Genomic DNA, 21189 nt, shown 5'->3' on the forward strand with positions numbered 1-21189 from the left:
AGTTGTCGGTATGCTTCTTTGCAATAGACCAACGCTATACACCAGATACATCGACGACATTTTCTTTCTATGGACCCACGGCAAAGAATCACTAAAGAGACTACACGATAACATCAACAAGTTCCATCCCACCATCAAGCTCACCATGGACTACTCCTCAGAATCAGTTTCTTTCTTGGACACACGAATCTCCTTCAAAGACGGGCACCTCAGCACCTCACTCTACCGCAAGCCCACGGACAACCTCACGATGCTCCACTTTTCCAGCTTCCAGCCTAACCACGTCAAAGAGGCCATCCCCTATGGACAGGCCCTGCGAATACACAGGGTCTGCTCAGACGAGGAGGAACGCGATGGACACCTACAGACGCTGAAAGACGCCCTAGTAAGAACGGGATATGACGCTCGACTCATCGATCGACAGTTCCGACGGGCCACAGCGAAAAATCGCATAGACCTCCTCAGAAGACTAACACGGGACGCAACCAACAGAGTACCCTTCGTCGTCCAGTACTTCCCCGGAGCGGAGAAACTACGCCATGTTCTCCGCAGCCTTCAACAGGTCATCAATAACGACGAACGCCTCGCTATGGCCACCCCCACACCTCCACTACTCGCCTTTAAACAGCCATCCAACTTCAAACAGACCATCGTTCGCAGCAAATTACCCAGCTTTCAGGAGAACAGCGTCCACGACGCCACATAACCTCTGCAAGACATGCCAGATCATCGACACAGATACCACCATCACACGAGAGGACACCACCCACCAGGTGCATGGTTCATACTCCTGTGACTCGGCCAACGTTGTCTACCTCATATGTTGCAGGAAAGGATGCCCCAAAGCATGGTACATTGGCGAGACCATGCAGATGCTGCGACAACGGATGAACGGACACCGCGCAACAATCGCCAGACAGGAGGGTTCCCTCCCAGTCGGGGAACACTTCAGCAGTCAAGGACATTCAGCCACCGACCTTCGGGTAAGCATACTCCAAGGCGGCCTTCGAGACACACGACAATGCAAAATCGTCGAGCAGAAATTGATAGCCAAGTTCTGCACCCATGAGGACGGCCTCAACCGGGATCTTGGGTTCATGTCACGCTACACGTAACCCCACCAGCGAACAAAAGTTAACTGTTTATAATATAATGGGTCAATTGCTGTCTTTTCCTTCCGGATGTTTCTATGTTTCTGCCTTTTTTTTTGTTCTGGCCGTTTGTATATTCGGTGGCCCTGTCGGTAACACCTATCTGTCTGAACACTTTGGTTGCCTTGGCAACGGGCAGTTGAAAAGACTTTCTGTAATCACCAGGTATTGTTCTGTGATTTATAAATGCGAGAGGTTCGAGGATTTCTTGACATTCACCTGAGGAAGGAGGAAGCCTCCGAAAGCTTGTGAATTTTAAAATAATATTGTTGGACTATAACTTGGTGTTGTAAAATTGTTTACAATTGTCAACCCCAGTCCATCACCGGCATCTCCACATCATTTCTTGATATATGTTAATGACTCGGACTTGGGTGTACAGAGCACCATTTCCAAATTTGCAGATGAGACAAAACTTGGAAGTGTAGTGAACAGCGAGGAGGATGGTGATGCACTTCGAGGATATAGACAGGCTGGTGGAATGGGCGGACACTTGGCATATGAAATTTAACATAGAAAAATGCAAAGTGATACATTTTGGTAGGAACAATGAGGAGAGGCAATATAAATTAGAGGGCACAATTCTAAAAAGGATACAGGAGCACAGAGATCTGGGGATATATGTGCACAAATCGTTGAATGTGGCAGGGCAGGCTGAGAAAGCGGTTATAAAATCATACAGGATCCTGGGCTTTGTAAATAGAGGCATAAGAGTACAAAAGCAAGGAAGTCATGATGAACCTTTTATAAAACACTGGATAGGGCGGGGGAGTGGGATTATCTGGATCGCTTTTGCATAGCCATTGCGGACTCGATGGGCCGAATGGCCGCCTCCTGTGCTGTAACCTTTCTGATTCAATAAAGCAGAAAATATTCAAGGGCATTGTATCCTTGAGTTTTTGACAAGCTCCATTCCATGAATAACTTGTTTCAAAACTTGGGAGCTGTTGTTTAGCTGCAGTAAAGTTCTATTGCGTTGGATGCGACATGTCTTGCATTGTGAACTTCTGTAATGCAGTAAATGTAAACAACATGTTTAACCTTTTTGGGGAATTTGTGATGTAGACTAATTTACATCACTGAATAGTTTTCCATGTCATTTCAAAATCCAACATTCATTAAAATTGATGTAGCTTTGTGGATTCCAAAATTAACATTTCTAATTAATAAGAGGAGCTGCAAATAGTGAATGCAATAATATTTTTGACACTTGCTCTGCTTTGAAGGGGAGTTTACAGTGCATTTGTGGGATTTTTCTACTTCTGTCAATTTTAGAGCCGAAGCTCTGGTATTAAATGAGTCTCTAGGACAGTGTTTCTAATTTTTTTCTTCCCCCCCCCCCCCCCCCCCCCCCACCCCCCATTTGCTGCACTGTTAACGAAAGAAGATAGTACCTGGATACCCATGGTAGTAGGAGCAAGACAACAAAATCTCCATTTAACAGCAATGAAAAGTTGCATTGCAAGCAACCGGTTTCTAGAAGGAATTCAGAAGGAAGCTTTTGTCGTTGGAGAATATAAAAAAAGGGAAGAGTGAGTATATTTGGGTGTCTGAATTTTACAATGTGCAAAGTTCTGTATTTATATTCCTCATGAAGCCTAAGGGTGCACCAGAGCTAGCTGTTCCAGTACAGATGTGACACTGCAATCTACCCGACAGTATGGAGGATTGTCCAGGTATGTCCTTTCTAAATTTAAAACAAAAAGGATACATTTAACCCAGCCCATTACTGCCCTGTTGGCTACTGTCCAAAGAATAGTGAAGTGATGGAAGGAGTCATCAGTTATACCATTGAGTGATACCTAATCCACAATAATCCACTCATTGCTCAGTTAGGGTTCTGGCAGAACCACTCTGCTCCAGACCCCATCACAGTCTTGATCTAGACATGGAAGCAAGAGCCTGAATGCCAGATGGTGGGTGAGAGTAGCTGCCCTTGACATGAAGGCAGCATTCAACAGAGTATGGTATTTAACAAAACTGAGGTTAATGAAGGGTCATAGGGAAACCCTTCAGTGGCTAGAGACATGCCTAACACTAAGGAAGGTGGTTGTCAGGGGCCATTCATCACAGGAGCTCCTGTGCCGATGTCTAGGCTAAGAGAAATGTGCCCAGTCCAACCATTATTAGCTGCTTTATCAAAGATCTTCCTTCCTGATAGCAGTCAGGAATGGGGCTGTTTGCTGACATTTCCAAAATGTTCAGTTCGATTCACAACTTCTCTGATAGTGAAGCAGCCCATGCCAGCCTGCAGCAGGACCTGGATAGCATCCAGGCTTGGGCTGACAAGTGGCTGGTAGTATTTGTGCTGGATAATGCCCATATTGAACAAATGAAAGCTTAGACGTTTTCCCCCCGACCTTCAACAGCACCACCATTAGAGTTTCCATTAATATCTTGGACCGCAAATTTAACTGGACCAGCCATATTAACCCTGTGGCTACAAGAGCAGAGCAGAAGCTAAGTACTCTGCAATGAGCAGCTGACATCCTGTCCCCTCAAAACCTAACCACCATCTATGTGGCTGAAGTCAGGATTGTAATGGAATACTCTCCACTCATCTGGATGGTGACAGCCGCAACAACACTAGAAGCTCACACCATCCAGGACAGAGCAGTTTGGTTGGTGTCCCTGCCATTGGATTTAATATGTATCCTTTCCACCACTGGCGCATTGTGGTTGCAGTATGTACAGTCTAAATGATGCATTGTGGCAACTTGCCAAGTTAACTTTAACAGCATTTACCTGCTTGTGACCTCTACGACCAAGAAGATGCAATATTGTGGTATCACCTTCACCTCTAAGTTCCCCTCTGAATCGTACGCCATCCTGACTTGAGGTGTATCATCCTTCCTTCAGTGTAGCTGGGTCAGAAACCTGGAATTCTCTACTTAACACCATTGTGGGAGTACCATCACCATAGGGACTGCAGGAGAAGGCCTACCAGCACCTTGTCAAGGCAACTAGGGATGGGCATAAATGCACCCTTTATCGATGTCACCAGCATTCTAGGAACAAATTTTGTTTAAAATTCTTTCTGCTGGGGGAGGAGCCAATATGTCTGCCCTTTTCCAGTCTACATGCTTTTTTTGGGCTGCTCAGTTTGTGTCTGTCCAAGATGCCCTTCATCAAAAATGAGATGGCCAGGGCCATCCCAGCCTCTGATGTGAAAGAGTCATCTGCACTCATTGGAGTAGTAGATCAAACCTAGCAAAATTGTACAGCTTTTTTTTTGTGCTTATCTGTTTGAGATATAGGGAAATGGGATGGGATTCCATTTTAATCCATTGTTGGTATTGAGCATTTACCAGTCTGATACTAGAGAGTTCAGGTGCAGACTCAAACTCTTGTGGCTCAGCTGCAACTTAGGAGCATTTTTACTTCCTACCTTTAGTATTGTGGGAAAGGGACTATTCTACGGTAAGTGAATGGCCTGTTTTTGTTTTTTCCCGCCCCCTCCACCCATCCACTTGCCCCTGTCATTCTTGGAGACCTGCTTTTGGGAAGGTGTCTGGCATCCACTTGACATCTTCTAAATGTGGTTGAGACCAGAAATTCATTTGCTGGAAAGGGGATCAAACCTGCTACCACTTTGCCCTACAGAAGCCATCCTTATGCCCTGTTTGCTTGTTGATTTTTGTGCAAAGCTATTTTGTGCTATGGACTTATGGGAATTGGACTGCAACTACTGACACATGTCAGGTAGAACCCTTTTTATAAGCAGAGATAACACTGATGAGTTGGTTTTAGATCATATATTGTACATTGCACCACCCAGTTTCCTTTTTCCCCATCAATTCAGACATGCAACATTCTTTCATCAGTGAAAGATAACAACTCAAAGCAGTTAATGATTCAGGATAAATTTGAATGAAGAAGTCCCTGTCGTCCATTTGATCTTTGGAAAAGCAATCCTAGTATCTTCCCATTACAGTATCTGGTTGTTAAGAACATAAGAACATAAGAAATAGGAGCAGGTGTAGGCCAATCAGCCCCTCGAGCCTGCTCCGCCATTCAATAAGATCATGGCTGATCTGATCCTAACCTCAAATTTAAATTCAGTCCAACTTCCTGCCCGCTCCCCATAACCCCTAATTCCCTTTTACTTCTAGGAAACTGTCTATTTCTGTTTTAAATTTATTTAATGATGTAGCTTCCACAGCTTCCTGGGGCAGCAAATTCCACAGACCTACTACCCTCTGAGTGAAGAAGTTTCTCCTCATCTCAGTTTTGAAAGAGCAGCCCCTTACTCTAAGATCATGCCCCCTAGTCCTAGTTTCACCCATCCTTGGGAACATCCTTACTGCATCCATCCGATCAAGCCCCTTCACAATCTTATATGTTTCAATAAGATCGCCTCTCATTCTTCTGAACGCCAATGAGTAGAGTCCCAATCCACTCAACCTCTCCTCATATGTCCGCCCCCTCATCCCCGGGATTAACCGAGTGAACCTTCTTTGTACTGCCTCGAGAGCAAGTATGTCTTTTCTTAAGTATGGACACCAAAACTGTATGCAGTATTCCAGGTGTGGTCTCACCAATACCTTATATAACTGCAGCAATACCTCCTGTTTTTATATTCTATCCCCCTAGCAATAAAAGCCAACATTCCGTTGGCCTTCTTGATCACCTGCTGCACCTGCATACTAACTTTTTGATTTTTCTTGCGCTAGGACCCCCAGATCCCTTTTGTACTGCAGTACTTTCCAGTTTCATGCCATTAAGATAATAACTTGCTCTCTGATTTTTCCTGCCAAAGTGTATAACCTCACATTTTCCAATATTGTATTGCATCTGCCAAATCTCTGCCCACTCACCCAGCCTGTCTATATCCCCTTGTAGGCTTTTTATGTCCTCCTCACTCTCTACTTTCCCTCCCATCTTTGTATCATCTGCAAACTTTGATATGTTACACTCTGTCCCCTCCTCTAAATCGTTAATATAGATTGTAAAGAGTTGGGGACCCAGCACCGACCCCTGCGGAACACCACTGGCTACTGGTTGCCAGTCCGAGAATGAACCATTTATCCCAACTCTCTGCTTCCTGTTAGATAACCAATCCTCCACCCATGCCAGAATATTACCCCCAATCCAGTGATTCTTTATCTTGAGCAATAATCTTTTATGTGGCACCTTGTCGAATGCCTTCTGGAAGTCTAAATACACTACGTCCACTGGTTCCCCTTTATCCACCCTGTACGTTATGTCCTCAAAGAACTCAAGCAAATTTGTCAGACATGACTTCCCCTTCATAAAGCCATGCTGACTTTGTCCTATTAAATTATGTTTATCCAAATGCTCCACTACTGTCTCCTTAATAATAGACTCCAAAATTTTACCCACCACAGATGTTAGGCTAACTGGTCTATAATTTCCAGCCTTCTGCCTACTACCCTTTTTAAATAAGGGTGTTACATTAGCAGTTTTTCAATCTGCTGGGACCTTTGCCGAGTCCAGAGAATTTTGGAAAATTATTACCAAAGCATCCACGATCCCTACTGCCACTTCCCTCAAGACCCTAGGATGTAAGCCATCACGTCCAGGGGATTTATCCACCTTGAGTCCCATTAATTTACTGAGTACCAATTCCTTAGTGATTTTAATCGTATTTAGCTCTCCCCCCCCCCCCCCCCCCCCCCCCAGAGCCCCCTGTTTGTCCAGTGTTGGGATATTCTTAGTGTCCTCTACCGTAAAGACTGAAACAAAATATTTGTTCAGCATTTTTGCCATCTCCATGTTTCCCACCATTAATTTCCCGGCCTCATCCTCTAAGGGACCTATGTTTGCCTTAGCCACCCTTTTTCTTTTTATATAACTGTAGAAACTCTTGCTATCTGTTTTTATATTTTTTGCTAATTTATTTTCATAATCTATCTTCCCTTTCTTAATCAATCGTTTAGTTACTTTTTGCTGTCTTTTGAAGACTTCCCAATCTTCTATCCTCCCACTAAGTTTGGTTACCTTATATGTCCTTGTTTTTAGTCGGATACTATCCTTAATTTCTTTACTTAGCCACGGATGGCTGTCATTTCTTTTACACCCTTTTTTCCTCAGTGGAATATATTTTTTTTGAAAGTTGTAAAATAACTCCTTAAATGAACACCACTGTTCATGTACCGTCTTACCCGTTAATCTATTTTCCCAGTCCACTTTAATCAATTCCGCTCTCATACCATCATAGTCTCCTTTATTCAAGCTCAGTACGCTTGTTTGAGAACCAACCTTCTCACCCTCTAATTGGATATGGAATGTAACCATGTTAAGAGGCTAATAACCTCAGTCGCTCTTCTGTGCAATCAGTTCCAGCAATTCATCACCAAATTTTTAGGGAAAAAATGCTTTGTGCTAAAATTGCCTTTCATGTTTTGCTGAGTCTTGGTGTGAAAGGAATTGTTTTGGGAAAGTGGTAAACATGGGAAGGAAGTGTATTTGTGAATGTAAGATTGCAAATAATGTAGTTCTGGAAGTATCCATGTTCATTGGGTGAAAAGGACATTTAGGTATTTAGTATTATACTTCAGATGTCATTGATTTAGTGCAGAGGTGCCTAAGCTCTTTATCTTCATAGAACACATCGATGTGTGCTATGGAGCCTTAGGGCCACATATAAAGTTTAAGACCAAATTCTTGTTCAATTTGTAAAAATCTGATGTTGCTACAACCTCCCCAGGACACACTCTTGCACGTTTCACCCCCTCCCATTGGCGGCCATGCCTTCAGCCCTTGGCCCACCCCTCTACCTTCCTCTCCTCCATTCAGACCCTCCTTAAAACTCACTTCTTTGACCAAGCTTTTGGTCACCTCCCAATATCTTTCTTTGGCTCAACATCCATTTGTGTTTCATAAAGCTCCTGTGAGCTGCCTTGGCCTGTTTTATACAGTAAAGATAGGATATAAATACAACTTATATTGTCAGTGGAGTATGAGTAGTCACATGACATTGGCTTAACTGATGATTTATAATTAACTGCCTTTTTAACAATTGAGTATTTATTTTGGATTTGTCTCTAGATTATTGGTTAAAGAATATCCAATCTTGAGGAAACAATACACAGAAAGGAAGGATCACCTGGATAAGTAAGATGCCATTAGTGCTATTTTGGTTATAACCCCATTGGTGGATCTGAGGCAGATCTTGCTATTGATTTTGCAGGATAATCAATCCAGTGGTGGTAGGTCTCTGCATACTGAGAAAAGAACATTGATATTTCATCGTGACAAGTTTTGTGACCTTTTATCAGTCTAAAAAAATTTTGATCTCAATTGGCTATTCCTATTCCCCGAATTGCCTGATATCTAAATTGAACTGTGGGACATGGGAGGTTCAGTCGGTTAAGCACTATTTAAGGGAAAATGATTAGAATAGGATATATATTAGGAAAAAAAAGTTAGTTTGAGATGATGGGGAGGATACAGAAGATGGGGAAAGTTGAAGCATTGCAGAAGGTTAATTTTGCAGAAATGAACTACTTCTGACATTTGAGTAGCTTCAATACAACGGTATTTATTTCTGTGCCAGCATAGAGCTAAAACAGTAACATGGTTGACCCAGGGAATTTGCTGAACTTGCAGGCAGGTTAAGGGATTTATTTTTGTAAAGTGCAACCCATCTAGCAATACAAGTTTAGTTAAAATTAATTGATCTCTTATGGTATTGTTCACAGTCTGGAGATGGTTGTGATGCTTAGCTGCTAACCTGACCTGTTTCTTTAAGGCCACTGCTCAGATTCTTGTGGGGAAGTGATCCAAATGGGTTTTGAGATCAGTTACAGGTTAATAGCTGTTGGGCAACTTTACAGGTTGTTGGGTGCTTGTTCATTATCAATCTATAGACTTCTCTCACCAACAGAAATTAAGCTGTAATTTGTGCTTAGCATGAAATCAAAGTGTCAAATGTGACATGCTCACAAGGAATCTTTGCACTTCACAATGAAATAACATTGAAGTGCAAAGATTCCTTTCCTCACAGGTTATAAAAGTGGGAGAAACTGATTATGATTACTTATAATACAGAAGTACAAATAAATGAGTTATGTATATAGAGGCAAATAGCTGGCAAGAATGTTTTCCTTGACCTGATTTTACCATTCACTATATTGGCCTGAGGTGAAATGAAAATTGAACTTTTCCATGAAAAGCTGTCTGGCTGCATCCTGAATTTCCTACTCATATTTTAGCTATTGCTTACAAATAAAAATTGTGTGTTTTGTGCACTTGAGAGAATTCATTTGGCAAGATTCTTACAATTTGACTTCTTTTGCTAGAGGTGTCTGTGGCTTCGCAGAAGAACGTATTCAGAAACGGAAAGAGGTTTGTACAAAATCTGTTTTGAAAGTTTTTTGTTTCAACCAGATATTTGACTGACACCACCAAATATTTGATATTACCTTTTCACTACCAAGATCCTTGATGGTACTTTGCTTTACTTGTAAATATCTGAGCTGGGCTTAAATTGGCAGATGGTCTACCACCTTCTGTTGCTGTGAAAACCTAATAATATAAGGGAATACCATTTATCCTTTTGCTAGTGTTTGAATTACTGTTTTGAGCACAAGTTGTAATCTAGTTTGCTAGACAAGCCATGGTGATCTTTAAACTTTTTTTGAATTGTTGATTAACTAATAACCTGCAGCTAAAATTGATGGAAAGTCTAAAGACAGTTTTTTTTTTCAGCGTACTTTTTTTTTCCCCCACCCCTTTTTAAAAAAAGTACTCCTCCTGCCTTTTTTTAAAGAGTATGTCTTTACAGAAATTTCTGTTGTCTTAAAAATGTTGCTAATTAAATTCATTGCTAGTATGGAGAGCCTTGAGTGTGGCCTTCCTCCTGCTGGGCTACTCCAGTGATGTTTTTTGTAATGTGTCTCTTGGAGTGACTCGATTTGAAAACAGGGTTTGGAACTCCAAACCCTGATCTGAGAGATGCTTTGGAGGTTCCTAAATGACAGGAAACTACACTATATGTTTGGAAATATTTCACATTCACAGTTCTTGAAATATATTTCCTGTCACTAACTTTTTAAAACATTTTTGTATGTTCAGTTACTGTTACACATGTTTGATCAATTCACTAGTTTTTGTTAGGTGTATCTCTGACTCTTGTACAACTTTGAAGGCTAATAAGATCAGCTAATGTGACATCAGCCAAGAAGATTTTTGTAACCTGTCCATACCCACTGTTTGGTCTTTTTTTCAGATTGATCCAAAGTTTTTGGGGAAACCTATTGAGGTTCTTAATGAAATTATTTCAAATAAGTTTAGAATTGTGGTAACTATGATGAGACACTATATCAGTGGTCACTCAATTGAGACATCATTGTGCAAAGGAAGATTTATTTTATTTTGGGTAGCATTGAATAATGAATGTGTATGTTGTGCATCGCTGAGACTTAATTTATTGTACCATAAACCTTTTGTTCAGCTACGTGAGATGTGGAATATAGTAAAAAGCACATTGTCTGAGTTGGAAAAAGAAAAGGAAGTTATTGATTCCATAGTGGAGGGGCGCGTAGACCTATACACTCTTGATGGAACAGATGTCACGTTAAAAGTCCCAAGACCATTACTGATTAGGATTGAGAACGAAGCAGATCAGGTGAGTGAACTTTATGGTATCTCAAATGGTACACTTGATCATGAAGCGCTTTGTTGCATAAAGATTCCAGATTATCATGCAAAATTAAAAATAAAAGCAAAGCTGGAGTAATTCCAATTGCTTCATATGGAAAATTCATGTCCACAAATGTAGGTGAGAATTTGGAAATATTTTTGAAAGCTTCTCCACCCATAATTTTTTTCCCTTCCCTCTTAAAAGTGCTAACTCTCAATATTCTGGCTAAATGGGTATTGGAAACATAAGAACACAAAAAGTAGGAGTAGGCCATACGGCCCCTTGAGCCTGCTCTACCATTCAAAAAGATCGTGGCTGATCTTCGACCTCCACTCCACTTTCCCGCCCGATCCCCATATCCATTGATTCCCCTAGAGTCCAAAAATCTATCTGTCTCAGCCTTGAACATATTCAACGACTCAGCATCCACAGCCCTCTGGGTAGAGAATACCAAAGATTCGCAACCCTCTAAGTGAAGAAATTCTTCTTCATCTCTGTCTTAAATGGCTGACTCCTTATCCTGAGACGATGCCCTCTAGTTTTAGACTCTCCAGCCAGCGGAAACAACCTCTCTGCCTCTACCTGGTCAAGCCCCCCTCAGACACTTGTATGTTTTCAATTAGATCATCTCGCATTCTTCTAAACTCGAGAGTATAGGCCCATTCTACTCTGTCTCTACTCGTAGGACAACCATCTCATCCCAGGAATCAATGTAACCACCTCCCCTTGACGTTCAACAGCATTACCATCGCCGAATCCCCCACCATCAACATCCTGGGGGTCACCATTGACCAGAAACTTAACTGGACCAGCCATATAAATACTGTGGCTACGAGAGCAGGTCAGCGGTTGGGTATTCTGCGGCGAGTGACTCACCTCCTGACTCCCCAAAGCCTTTCCACCATCTACAAGGCACAAGTCAGGAGTGTGATGGAATACTCTCTACTTGCTTGGATGAGTGCAGCTCCAACAACACTCAAAAAGCTCGCCACCATCCAGGACAAAGCAGCCTGCTTGATTGGCACCCCGTCCACCGCCCTAAACATTCACTCCCTTCAACACCGGCGCACAGTGGCTGCATTGTGCACCATCCACAGGATGCATTGCAGCAACTCGCCAAGGCTTCTTCGATAGCACCTCCCAAACCCGTGACCTCTACCATCTAGAAGGACAAGAGCAGCAGGCACATGGGAGTAACACCACCTGCACGTTCCCCCTTCAAGTCACACCATCCCAACTTGGAAATATATCGCCGTTCCTTCATCGTCGCTGGGTCAAAATCCTGGAACTCCCTTCGTAACAGCACTGTGGGAGAACCGTCACCACACGGACTGCAGCAGTTCAAGGCGGCGGCTCACCACCACCTTCTCGAGGGCAGTTAGGGATGGGCAATAAATGCCGGCCTCGCCAGTGACGCCCACATCCCATGAACGAATATTAAAAAAAGTGAATCTTTGTTGCATCGCCTCTAAGGCTAGTATACCCTTCCTTCGATAAGGAGACCAAAACTATACACAGTACTCCAGGTGAGGCATCACTAAAGCCCTGTACAATTGTAGTAAGACTTCCTTACTCTTGTACTCCAACCTCCTTGCAATAAAGGCCAACATGCCATTTGCCTTCCTAATTGCTCGCTGTACCTCCAATACCTTATGCAAGTGGGGATTGTTCATAAGTGCGCCTAAACTATTTATGAAGAACATCTTAGCCTAGCCTGATGCAGTTCTCGCCTGCTATCCTCAGACACTTTACAGCAGGAGTCACTGGATATCTATTGGCTGTCACTGCCAATTGTAGTGCCTCAACTGCTGTCCTGGTTGAGATCCACTGACTTAGCACAGAGGATCAAACCTGGGTCCTGTAGGCTTAGTGTCACAGTGGTGTCTTTACTCACAAGGCCATTTGGAGAGTTGTACTGAAATTCTGTTGCTTTCCTTGGCAAATGGAGAGCAATTATAGTTTTACTAAGTGGTAATCTGCTTGTTGAATTTGCTTGCCATAATTAGTTTTCTGTAGTTTTTTTTGAGTTCATGCAAAACATATTATTCTTAACATAAAACACTACACTCTGATCAGAGGAGACAAATTTGAGATTCCAAGCATCAGAATGCAAAGGCATGTAAAGCAGCAAATATTAGCAAACTCCAGTGCAAAAGTCAGCTGGGTCCAGCATATTTGTGCCACTATAGAATTTCAAGGAGGGAACAGACTTGTCTATCACTCATAATTCTATCTTGAGCAAATAAAACACTCAAAGGATCATGGCAAAAGATTTGGATGTGATACCTAGTTACTGGGCCCACTCCTAAAACTTCAAATCAAGGAACCAAGTCCCTTTTTAGGATTGGAGTGTGATTAGCGCAGGTAGTGGAGTTATTCAGTGATGAGTGAAAACCAAGCCCTGGTTTGACCAAGATCTCAAATGGATTTAAACCTGAATAGATTCATGGTCTGGTGCATGTTCTATCCCATACTCAGAAGATATGGATATCCTGATCCTCTGCTCTCCCTCCAACACCCATTCAGTATTTGAGTTCTAATTTTAAGTATACCGTGCATACTTTCATATGATGGGACACCATATAAATAGCCTTTGCCGCTAGTGGATCCTAGTGCAGCCTTTATTACTGTTCCTAGATGATCACTGAGTTGTGGAAAATAAAGAACTAACTTTTCTTCAGATACAAGGAAAATTTTTAAGTCTTCCAAAGTTGTAAGTGGCAGAGCAGTCTGTGCAAATACAGCACAAAATGGAAACTACGTTTGCATGCATGGGAAAGATTGTTACTTTCGAGAGGCAGAGAACTGATTTCCATCAGGAAGCTGGGGCAGGTGCAGTAGGAGAGAAGAATGTCAGTTAGACCAGAAAGGTGAATTAGGGGAAATGTTCAATGGTTAAAGAAAGAAGTTAAATGAAAGATAATGAGTTACAGTAACAGGAAGAAAAGTTGTGGCTGCTGAGAAAGTGAGAGACTGTGGAGGTGAAATTTAGATCAAATTTGAAACTTGAGTATTTAGCAATACTGGGCAGATAAACATAGAAACAGAAGTAAGCCATTCAGCCCCTCAAGCCTGTTCCTCAATTCAATTAGATCATGGTTGATCTGTATCTTAACTCCAACTACCTGCCTTGGTTCTGTAATCCTTAATACCCTTGCCTAACAAAACTCTCAGTTTTGACATTTTCAATTGACTCCCAGTCTCGACCACTTTTTAGGAGGGAATTCCAGATTTCCACTACCCTTTGTGTTAAGTGCTTTCTGACATCACCCCTGAACGGCCTAGCTCTAATTTTAAGGTTATGCCCCCTTGTTCTGGATTCTCCCACCAGAGGAAATAGTTTCTCTCTCTCTACCCTATCAAATCTTTTAGTCATCTTAAATACCTCAATTAGATTGTCCCTTAATCTTCTACATTGAAGGGAATACATGCCTAGTCTATGCAACCTGTCTTCATAATTTAACCCTTTTAGTCCCTGTATCATTCTGGTGAATCTGGGCTGCACCCCTCCAAAACCAGTATATCCTTCCTGAGGTGTGGTGCCCAGAACTGAACGCAGTACACCAAATGGGGGCTAACTAGAGCTCTGTACAGCTGTAATGTAACTTCCACCCCTCTTGAGATAAAGACCAACATTCCATTAGTCTTTTAAATTATTTTTTGTATCTTTCCACTAGATTTTTGTACTTGGACCCCTAAATCTGTCTGCTCATCCACAGTTCCTAGCTTCTCGCTATTTAGAAAATACTCTGATCTATCTTTCTTAAGTCCAAAGTGGATGACTTCACAGTTTCCCACATTGTACTCTGTCTGCCACAGATTTGCCCACTCACTTAATCTATCAATGTCCCTTTACAACTTTATGCTTCCATCTACACTTTACTGTACCACCTAACTTGGTGTCATCAGCAAACTTAGATATTATTCCTTTATCAAAGTCATTTATAAATAGTGTAAATCTGTGGCCCCAGTACAGATCCCTGGGGGACATAATTAGTCATATCCTGCCAATTTGAGTACATACCCATTACTCCTACTCTCTGTCTCCCAGCTCCTAACCAATTCCCTATCCAAGCCAACAGATTGCCTCCAATTCCATGTGCTCTCATTTTTGTTAACTGTCTCTTATGTGGAACCTTGTCGAATGCCAAGGGCAAAGATGAATATAGGAAACCTGCAAGAAGGGAATTAGAAATCCCAAGATGAAAGTATGAGGGGGGAAAAAGAGCAATAAAATGAAGCAGCAGCATAGTCAGGGTTTGGATAAGGCTGCTAAGAGATGGACACAAGCTTGTAGTGGAGAGTGAGGAAATGGCAAATACACAGTACTTTCTCAGTTTTCATGAAGGTGGATATTGTAATTTTAGAACCACTAAAGGTGAGTGTCGAACTGTTAGTATTCAAAGAGAAATGATACTGAAGATATTAAGCAAACTTAAAATAGATAGATCACTGTGACCTAGTAAACAGTCGACATGGATTCGGAAGAGGAAGATTCTACCTGACCAATCTCCTCGACTTCTTTTGAGGAAGTGATGGTTCAGGACTGTGGAATGCCCTGCTGTATGGTGTACCTGGATCTCAAAGGCATTTGACAAAGTTCCACATGAAAGGCTATTGGTTAAGCACAAAGCAGTGGGGAATCTTGAACAGTTAAGAAAATGGCTGAAGGGTGGAAAACAACTGGTACTTGTTAGAGGAATTATGTTGGGGAGGGCTAGCACTGAGTTGAGTGGTTCAGTACTCAATGTTGGGACCACTACTGGTTCTATTTTACACCAATAACTTGGATTCAGAAACTCCCTCCAAATAGAGATAGAAAATATGAAGATTTTATTCCAGATGTATTTTTGTCTGTGCATTGTATCATCAAACCTGACCTGTTTACCAAATAATTTTTGACCGGGTGGGTGCTTGAAATTTCAGTTCTGTGACTTTAAAAAAAATGTGTGCACTTTAACAAATGCTAACAGTCCTCTTAATAGAATACTTTCCTAACATGTAATGCTTCTTTATAGATTGGTGACCTGTACAAAGCTGGTAAACTGAATCTTGCAGCAATAATCCAGCTATGCAATTGGTCTCTCCGACTTCATGGAGACCAGCATTGTCAAGTGAGCCCTGCAGAACTGGACCATCATCTTTCCTTGGAAAGACTGGCAGAGTTCCTGAAAAATGAACTAATGGAAATGAAGGAAAAAAGGTAAATGCATTACCAGTGATAATGGCGTAACCAATTGGGGTGGGTTATTTTCTCAATCCAGCTGTTGGGGGAAATGTGACCTAATGCTGTTTTGTGAGGGGAGATTAATGTTGTTCTTTATTTGTTCTGGGGGGAGTAGAGGAAGTATTATTGCAAGTTGCTAAATGTGAATTTTACCAATTATTGAACCTAACTTTTGGAAGCAATGTGCAACAAACAAGGCATTTCAACAAATAATGGTTTTATGTCAAATACAAATGAACAGCATCTGACCATTACATGTTACATGTGTAATTCTTCGTCAGAACGGGAAGATAAAACAAGCATTTAATAGAACTGAGCAATTAATTTAAGGGTGGTTGAGAAGGAAGTGGGATTATGGGTGAATGTCCAAACAGATTTTGTTGTAAAACTAAAAGGATGTGGTTGTAGGAAAGCACGAGTAGAGATCCAAAAATGAAAGAGCAGGTAAATAGCCAATGACAAAAAACAAATTAAAGGAAACCTGAAATGAAAGACAACATTGGGAACACAAATAGGAGAGAGAGCCTGGGTTGGAAGTTGTTAAAATCAGTGTTCAGATCAGAATGTGCCGGAGAAAGATGATGTTTTTGTCTGTGAAGCCCATGTGGTATGTGTGCACTTTGTTTTGTTAATTGGCATTAAATGATTTGTTTTATCTTCCAGTTCTGATGAATGACACAAACAAGCTGTCCTGTCTTTCAGCTTTACAGATGCTGCCTGATCCTGCTGTATATTTCCAGCATTCCTGTTTTTATTTCATTTCTAGCATTTGGATTTTTTAGTGGTTGTCAAATTTGCTGATCTTTACTTTGAAAACATTTTTAAAATGAGCAAAAAGTGGCTTTACTTACTTTTTAGTCACTGTTGCAGTCGACCCTGTGTCATGGTTATTCAAAATGCTAACCCTAATTATTTCCTTCTGTGTTTGTTGCTAAAATCAAACTATTTACAAGTTCTCATCTCTTCCTCACCCACAATCCTTTCACAGAAAAGTTTCTCAAGCTCCTCTCACTCTTAAAGTGCTATTATTTTTAATAACGTTTTTAAAGAACGTAGTTTTAAAAGCTAATTCTTCCATTTTATTGGCAGTATGTATTTTAGCATTTAATTTTTTGGGTTAAAGACTTCCAGGAAGCTTTTACACAAACAATATTCAGTTAGTTTACATTGTTCACAACATGTCTGATATGTTTCACAAATGTTTTAATGTGCTAGCAATACTGTACATGTTTAAGTGCTATTGTTTCGGGCGATTGAAGCAAATTGTTGTAGCAATGCCTGGGCTTTTTCCCCCACCCCCCACCCCTAGGAAATTGGACGAGGCTTTTCTTTTTGCTGTTAGGGTTGCACCGGCTGGTCTTTTTTTCAAGGCGTTCCTAGTTGCACAGTATTGATTGTATTTTGAATTTTTAAATCTGCATATATTTACAAGGCTTCCCCGTGAACTCCTACATAGGTTCCATTTCATTTTGACTGTTTAGGGGGGTATGGACTAACATAACTTCTGTTACAGTTCAGTGCATATTTGGAGATTGGAGAAATGGCCTGTGACAAATCTCTAAGCAGCTTTGTAAATTAACTTTTTTTCAAAATTTAAATATCATGTGGGTGATACTAATACAGGGATGCCTAGAACTGTTCATAAGCTTCTCTGGGTTTAACAACTGACTTTTCCTTGTCATGGTTTTCATAGAAAATTAATATAGTTGATGCTTAAAATGTAGGTACTGTAATGTCGCCTGGAAGCTGAAGCTAGTAGATGGAATTAAGTTTGCTTTAACGTCTGTTTTATTTACACAGCAGTAAAGTCTATTAAACATAGTTATACACCTCAATGTTGAAATTGCTGAGACTGTAAACTTCTAGTTTTCAAGTTGAAGAATAATTACTTTTGCTGTTATTTTAATTTTAACACATCCTGTGTCAAATTTGGTTCTTTTATGTTTTTCTAAAACCACTTCCATTAACCTGCTTAGTGGGAACATTGCTACTTGGTAAATGGCTAGCATGAATCTTGCTTTGAAATTATAATGGTATGTAATTGTTTTTGGTAGTCACCAATTAATGCATTCTGTTACTATTTCATACAGCTGCTATGTGATGACAAACAATGCATTGAAATAATTTCCTAGTTTGTGTGATAATCTGTAAGCAATTCTTGGAAAGTAAATCAATATGCGCTAGAACATATAATTTCTCAAATACTGAGCTGCTGGACTTTCGGTTGGATTGAGTCATATTGTTTTCACAGCCAGAAGATAACGCGAGAAGTATTCCCTTCTGTGAAAACATCAGTAGCCGAAATGGAAAGCACTTGGGATAAGAAATGGGAACAGTACTTGAGTAGAACTGGTTTCTCCCCATTGAGGAAAAAATATCCTGTAAGTAGTACTTCTTGCTGAACTTTGAAAAGTGGGAATGCTTCCCCATATCAATGTTGTCAAAACTCTTGATTTTTGAATTTGTGAGCATCAAAGTAGATTTCTGATGTTTCATAATTGAACCCAAATATAAAATGTGTATCCGAATGAAGCGTAAATAATGTTGGTGTGAGGAAGGATTGGAGAAGTTCAAATTCTATGGTCTAGAGTGAAGTTGTACAAGAAGGCACATCACCTGCAGTAATATAAAACGTTGGCACTTAGAACTCGAGTTAATAGGACCAGATTTGAGACATTTTAATCTAATGAAAATAAATTTTACTTTTTTTGCTCAAAGGGTGATAAGTATTTTGAATAATCTCCCAGATAATTTTTCAAAGAGACAGATATTAAGGAATACAGAACGCTAGGATAAGCAAGTTAAAGTATTAGAGAGGCAAGCTTGATAGACTTGGTGGTCTTTTCTGATTCTTGACTGTTTTCTAGAATGATATAGATTTGTTTTTCTTAATTGTCCAAGCTGGAATGCTTCTTTGTGCAATGTAAGGAATCTTACAACACCAGGTTATAGTCCAACTGTTTTATTTGAAAATCACCAAGCTTGTGATTTTCAAATAAAACAGTTGGACTATAACCTGGTGTTGTAAGATTCCTTACATTTGTCAACCCCAGTCCATCACTGGCATCTCCACATCTTTGTGCAATGAGAGAGGATTATTTAACAATCTTGTTGTGCGGGGACCCTTAGGGAAGAGCGACCATAACATGATAGAATTCCTCATTAAGATGGAGAGTGAAGTAGTTGAATCCAAAACTAGGGTCCTGAATCTAAATAAAGGAAATTACGCAAGTATGAGGTGCGAGTTGGCTACGATCGATTGGGGAACTTTACTAAAAGGGATGATGGTGGATGGGCAATGGCTAATATTTAAAGAACGTGTGCAGGAATTACAACAATTATTCATTCCTGTCTGGCGCAAAAATAAAACAGGAAAGGTGGCTCAACCGTGGCTTACAAAAGAAATTAGGGATAATATTAGATCCAAGGAGGAGACATATAAAATTGCCAGAAAAAGCGGCAAGCCTGAGGATTGGGAGCAGTTCAGAATTCAGCAAAGGAGGACAAAGAGATTGATTAAGAGGGGAAAAATAGAGTATGAGAGTAAACTAGCAGGGAACATAAAAACTGACTGTAAAAGCTTCTATAAATATGTCGAGAAAAAGATTAGTGAAGACACTAATGTAGGTCCCTTACAGTCAGAAATGGGGGAAATTATAATGGGGAACAAAGAAATGGCAGAACAATTAAACACATCCTTTGAAGACAGAACCAAAGTAGGACACAAATAACCTGCCAGAAATGTTAGGGAACCAAGGGTCTGGTGAGAGAGGAACTGAAGGAAACCAGTATTAGTTAAGAAAAAACAGTGCTAGGGAAATTAATGGGGCTAAAGGCTGACCATTCCCCGGGGCCTGATAATCTACATCCCAGATTACTAAAGGAAATGGCCCTGGAAATAGTGGATGCATTGGTGATCATCTTCCAAAATTCTATAGACTCTGGATCAGTTCCTACAGATTGGAGGGTGGCAAATGTAACCCCACTATTTATCAAAGGAGGGATAGAAAAAACAGGGAATTACAGACAAGTTAGCCTAACATCAGTAGTGGGGAAAATGCTCGAGTCTATTATAAAAGATGTGATAACAGAACACTTGGAAGGCATTAACGGGATTGGACAAAGTCGTCATGGGTTTATGAAAGGGAAATCATACTTCTCAAAAAAACTCCAGTAGATTTGTTGATTTAACTAGTAGAATAGATAGGGGAGCACCAGTGGATGTGGTGTACTTGGATTCTTAGAAGGCTTTCGATAAGGTCCCACACGAGGTTAGTGTGCAAAATTAAAGCACATGGGATTGGGGGGAATATACTAGCATGGATTGAGAATTGGTTGACAGACAGGAAACAGAGTAGGAATAAACAGGTCTTTTTCTGGGTGACAGGCAGTGACCAGTGGGTTACTGCAGAGATCAGTGCTTGGGCCCCAGCTATTCACTATATCAATGATTTGGATGAGGGAACTAAATGTAACACTTCCGAGTTTGCAGACAGAACAAAGCTAGGGTGGAATGTGCGCTGTAAGGAGGATGCAAAGAGGCTCCAATGTGATTTAGACAAGTTGGGTGGGTGGGCAAGAACGTGGCAGATGCAGTATAACGTGGATAAATGTGAGGTTATCCACTTTGGTTGTAAAAACAGAAAGGCAGATTATTATCTGAATGGTGATAGATTGGGAAAAGGGGAGATGCAACGAGACCTGGGTGTCCTTGTACACCAGTCGCTGAAAGCGAGCATTCAGATGCAGCAAGCAGTTAGGAAGGCGAATGGTATGTTGGCCTTCATTGCAAGAGGATTTGAGTACAGGAGCAGGGATGTCTTACTGCAGTTATACAGGGCCTTGGTGAGACCACATCTGGAGTATTGTGTGCAGTTTTTGTCTCCTTATCTGAGGAAGGATGTCCTTGCCATGGAGAGAATGCAACAAAGGTTTACCAGACTGATTCCTGGGATGGCAGGACTGACGTATGAGGAGAGATTGGGTCGACTCGGCCTAGATTCACTAGAGTTTAGAAGAATGAGAGGTGATCTCATTGAAACGTATAAAATGCTAACAGGACTAGACAGACTAGATGTAGGGGGGGATGTTCCTGATGGCTGGGGAGTCCAGAACCAGGGGTTACAGTCTCAGGATACAGGGTATGCCATTTCAAACCGAGATGAGGAGAAATTTCTTCACTCAGAGGGTGGTGAACCTGTGGA

The 21189-nt window shown here is 41.1% G+C and overlaps 1 protein-coding gene and 1 long non-coding RNA gene across 5 annotated transcripts in view; one reads left to right on the forward strand and one right to left on the reverse strand.

Annotated features, from left to right (window-relative positions):
* The window catches only part of haus6 (HAUS augmin-like complex, subunit 6), a 114818-nt gene that overhangs the window by 42933 nt on the left and 50696 nt on the right, over window positions 1-21189 (forward strand). For 2 of the 4 annotated variants that reach the window (XM_067983456.1, XM_067983457.1), the window contains 6 exons: window positions 2536-2683; window positions 8163-8228; window positions 9416-9461; window positions 10570-10743; window positions 15777-15961; window positions 18237-18366. In XM_067983456.1, coding sequence (XP_067839557.1) covers window positions 2536-2683; window positions 8163-8228; window positions 9416-9461; window positions 10570-10743; window positions 15777-15961; window positions 18237-18366 — 749 coding nt within the window. The remainder of the gene's footprint in view (window positions 1-2535; window positions 2684-8162; window positions 8229-9415; window positions 9462-10569; window positions 10744-15776; window positions 15962-18236; window positions 18367-21189) is intronic. The other 2 variants (XM_067983453.1, XM_067983454.1) reach the window with 2 other exon arrangements.
* The window catches only part of LOC137321180 (uncharacterized), a 64750-nt gene that overhangs the window by 33283 nt on the left and 10278 nt on the right, over window positions 1-21189 (reverse strand). The window lies entirely within an intron of this gene.

The sequence above is a fragment of the Heptranchias perlo genome, chromosome 4 (assembly GCF_035084215.1).
Source record: "Heptranchias perlo isolate sHepPer1 chromosome 4, sHepPer1.hap1, whole genome shotgun sequence".
In the NCBI taxonomy this organism is placed as follows: Eukaryota; Metazoa; Chordata; class Chondrichthyes; order Hexanchiformes; family Hexanchidae; genus Heptranchias; species Heptranchias perlo.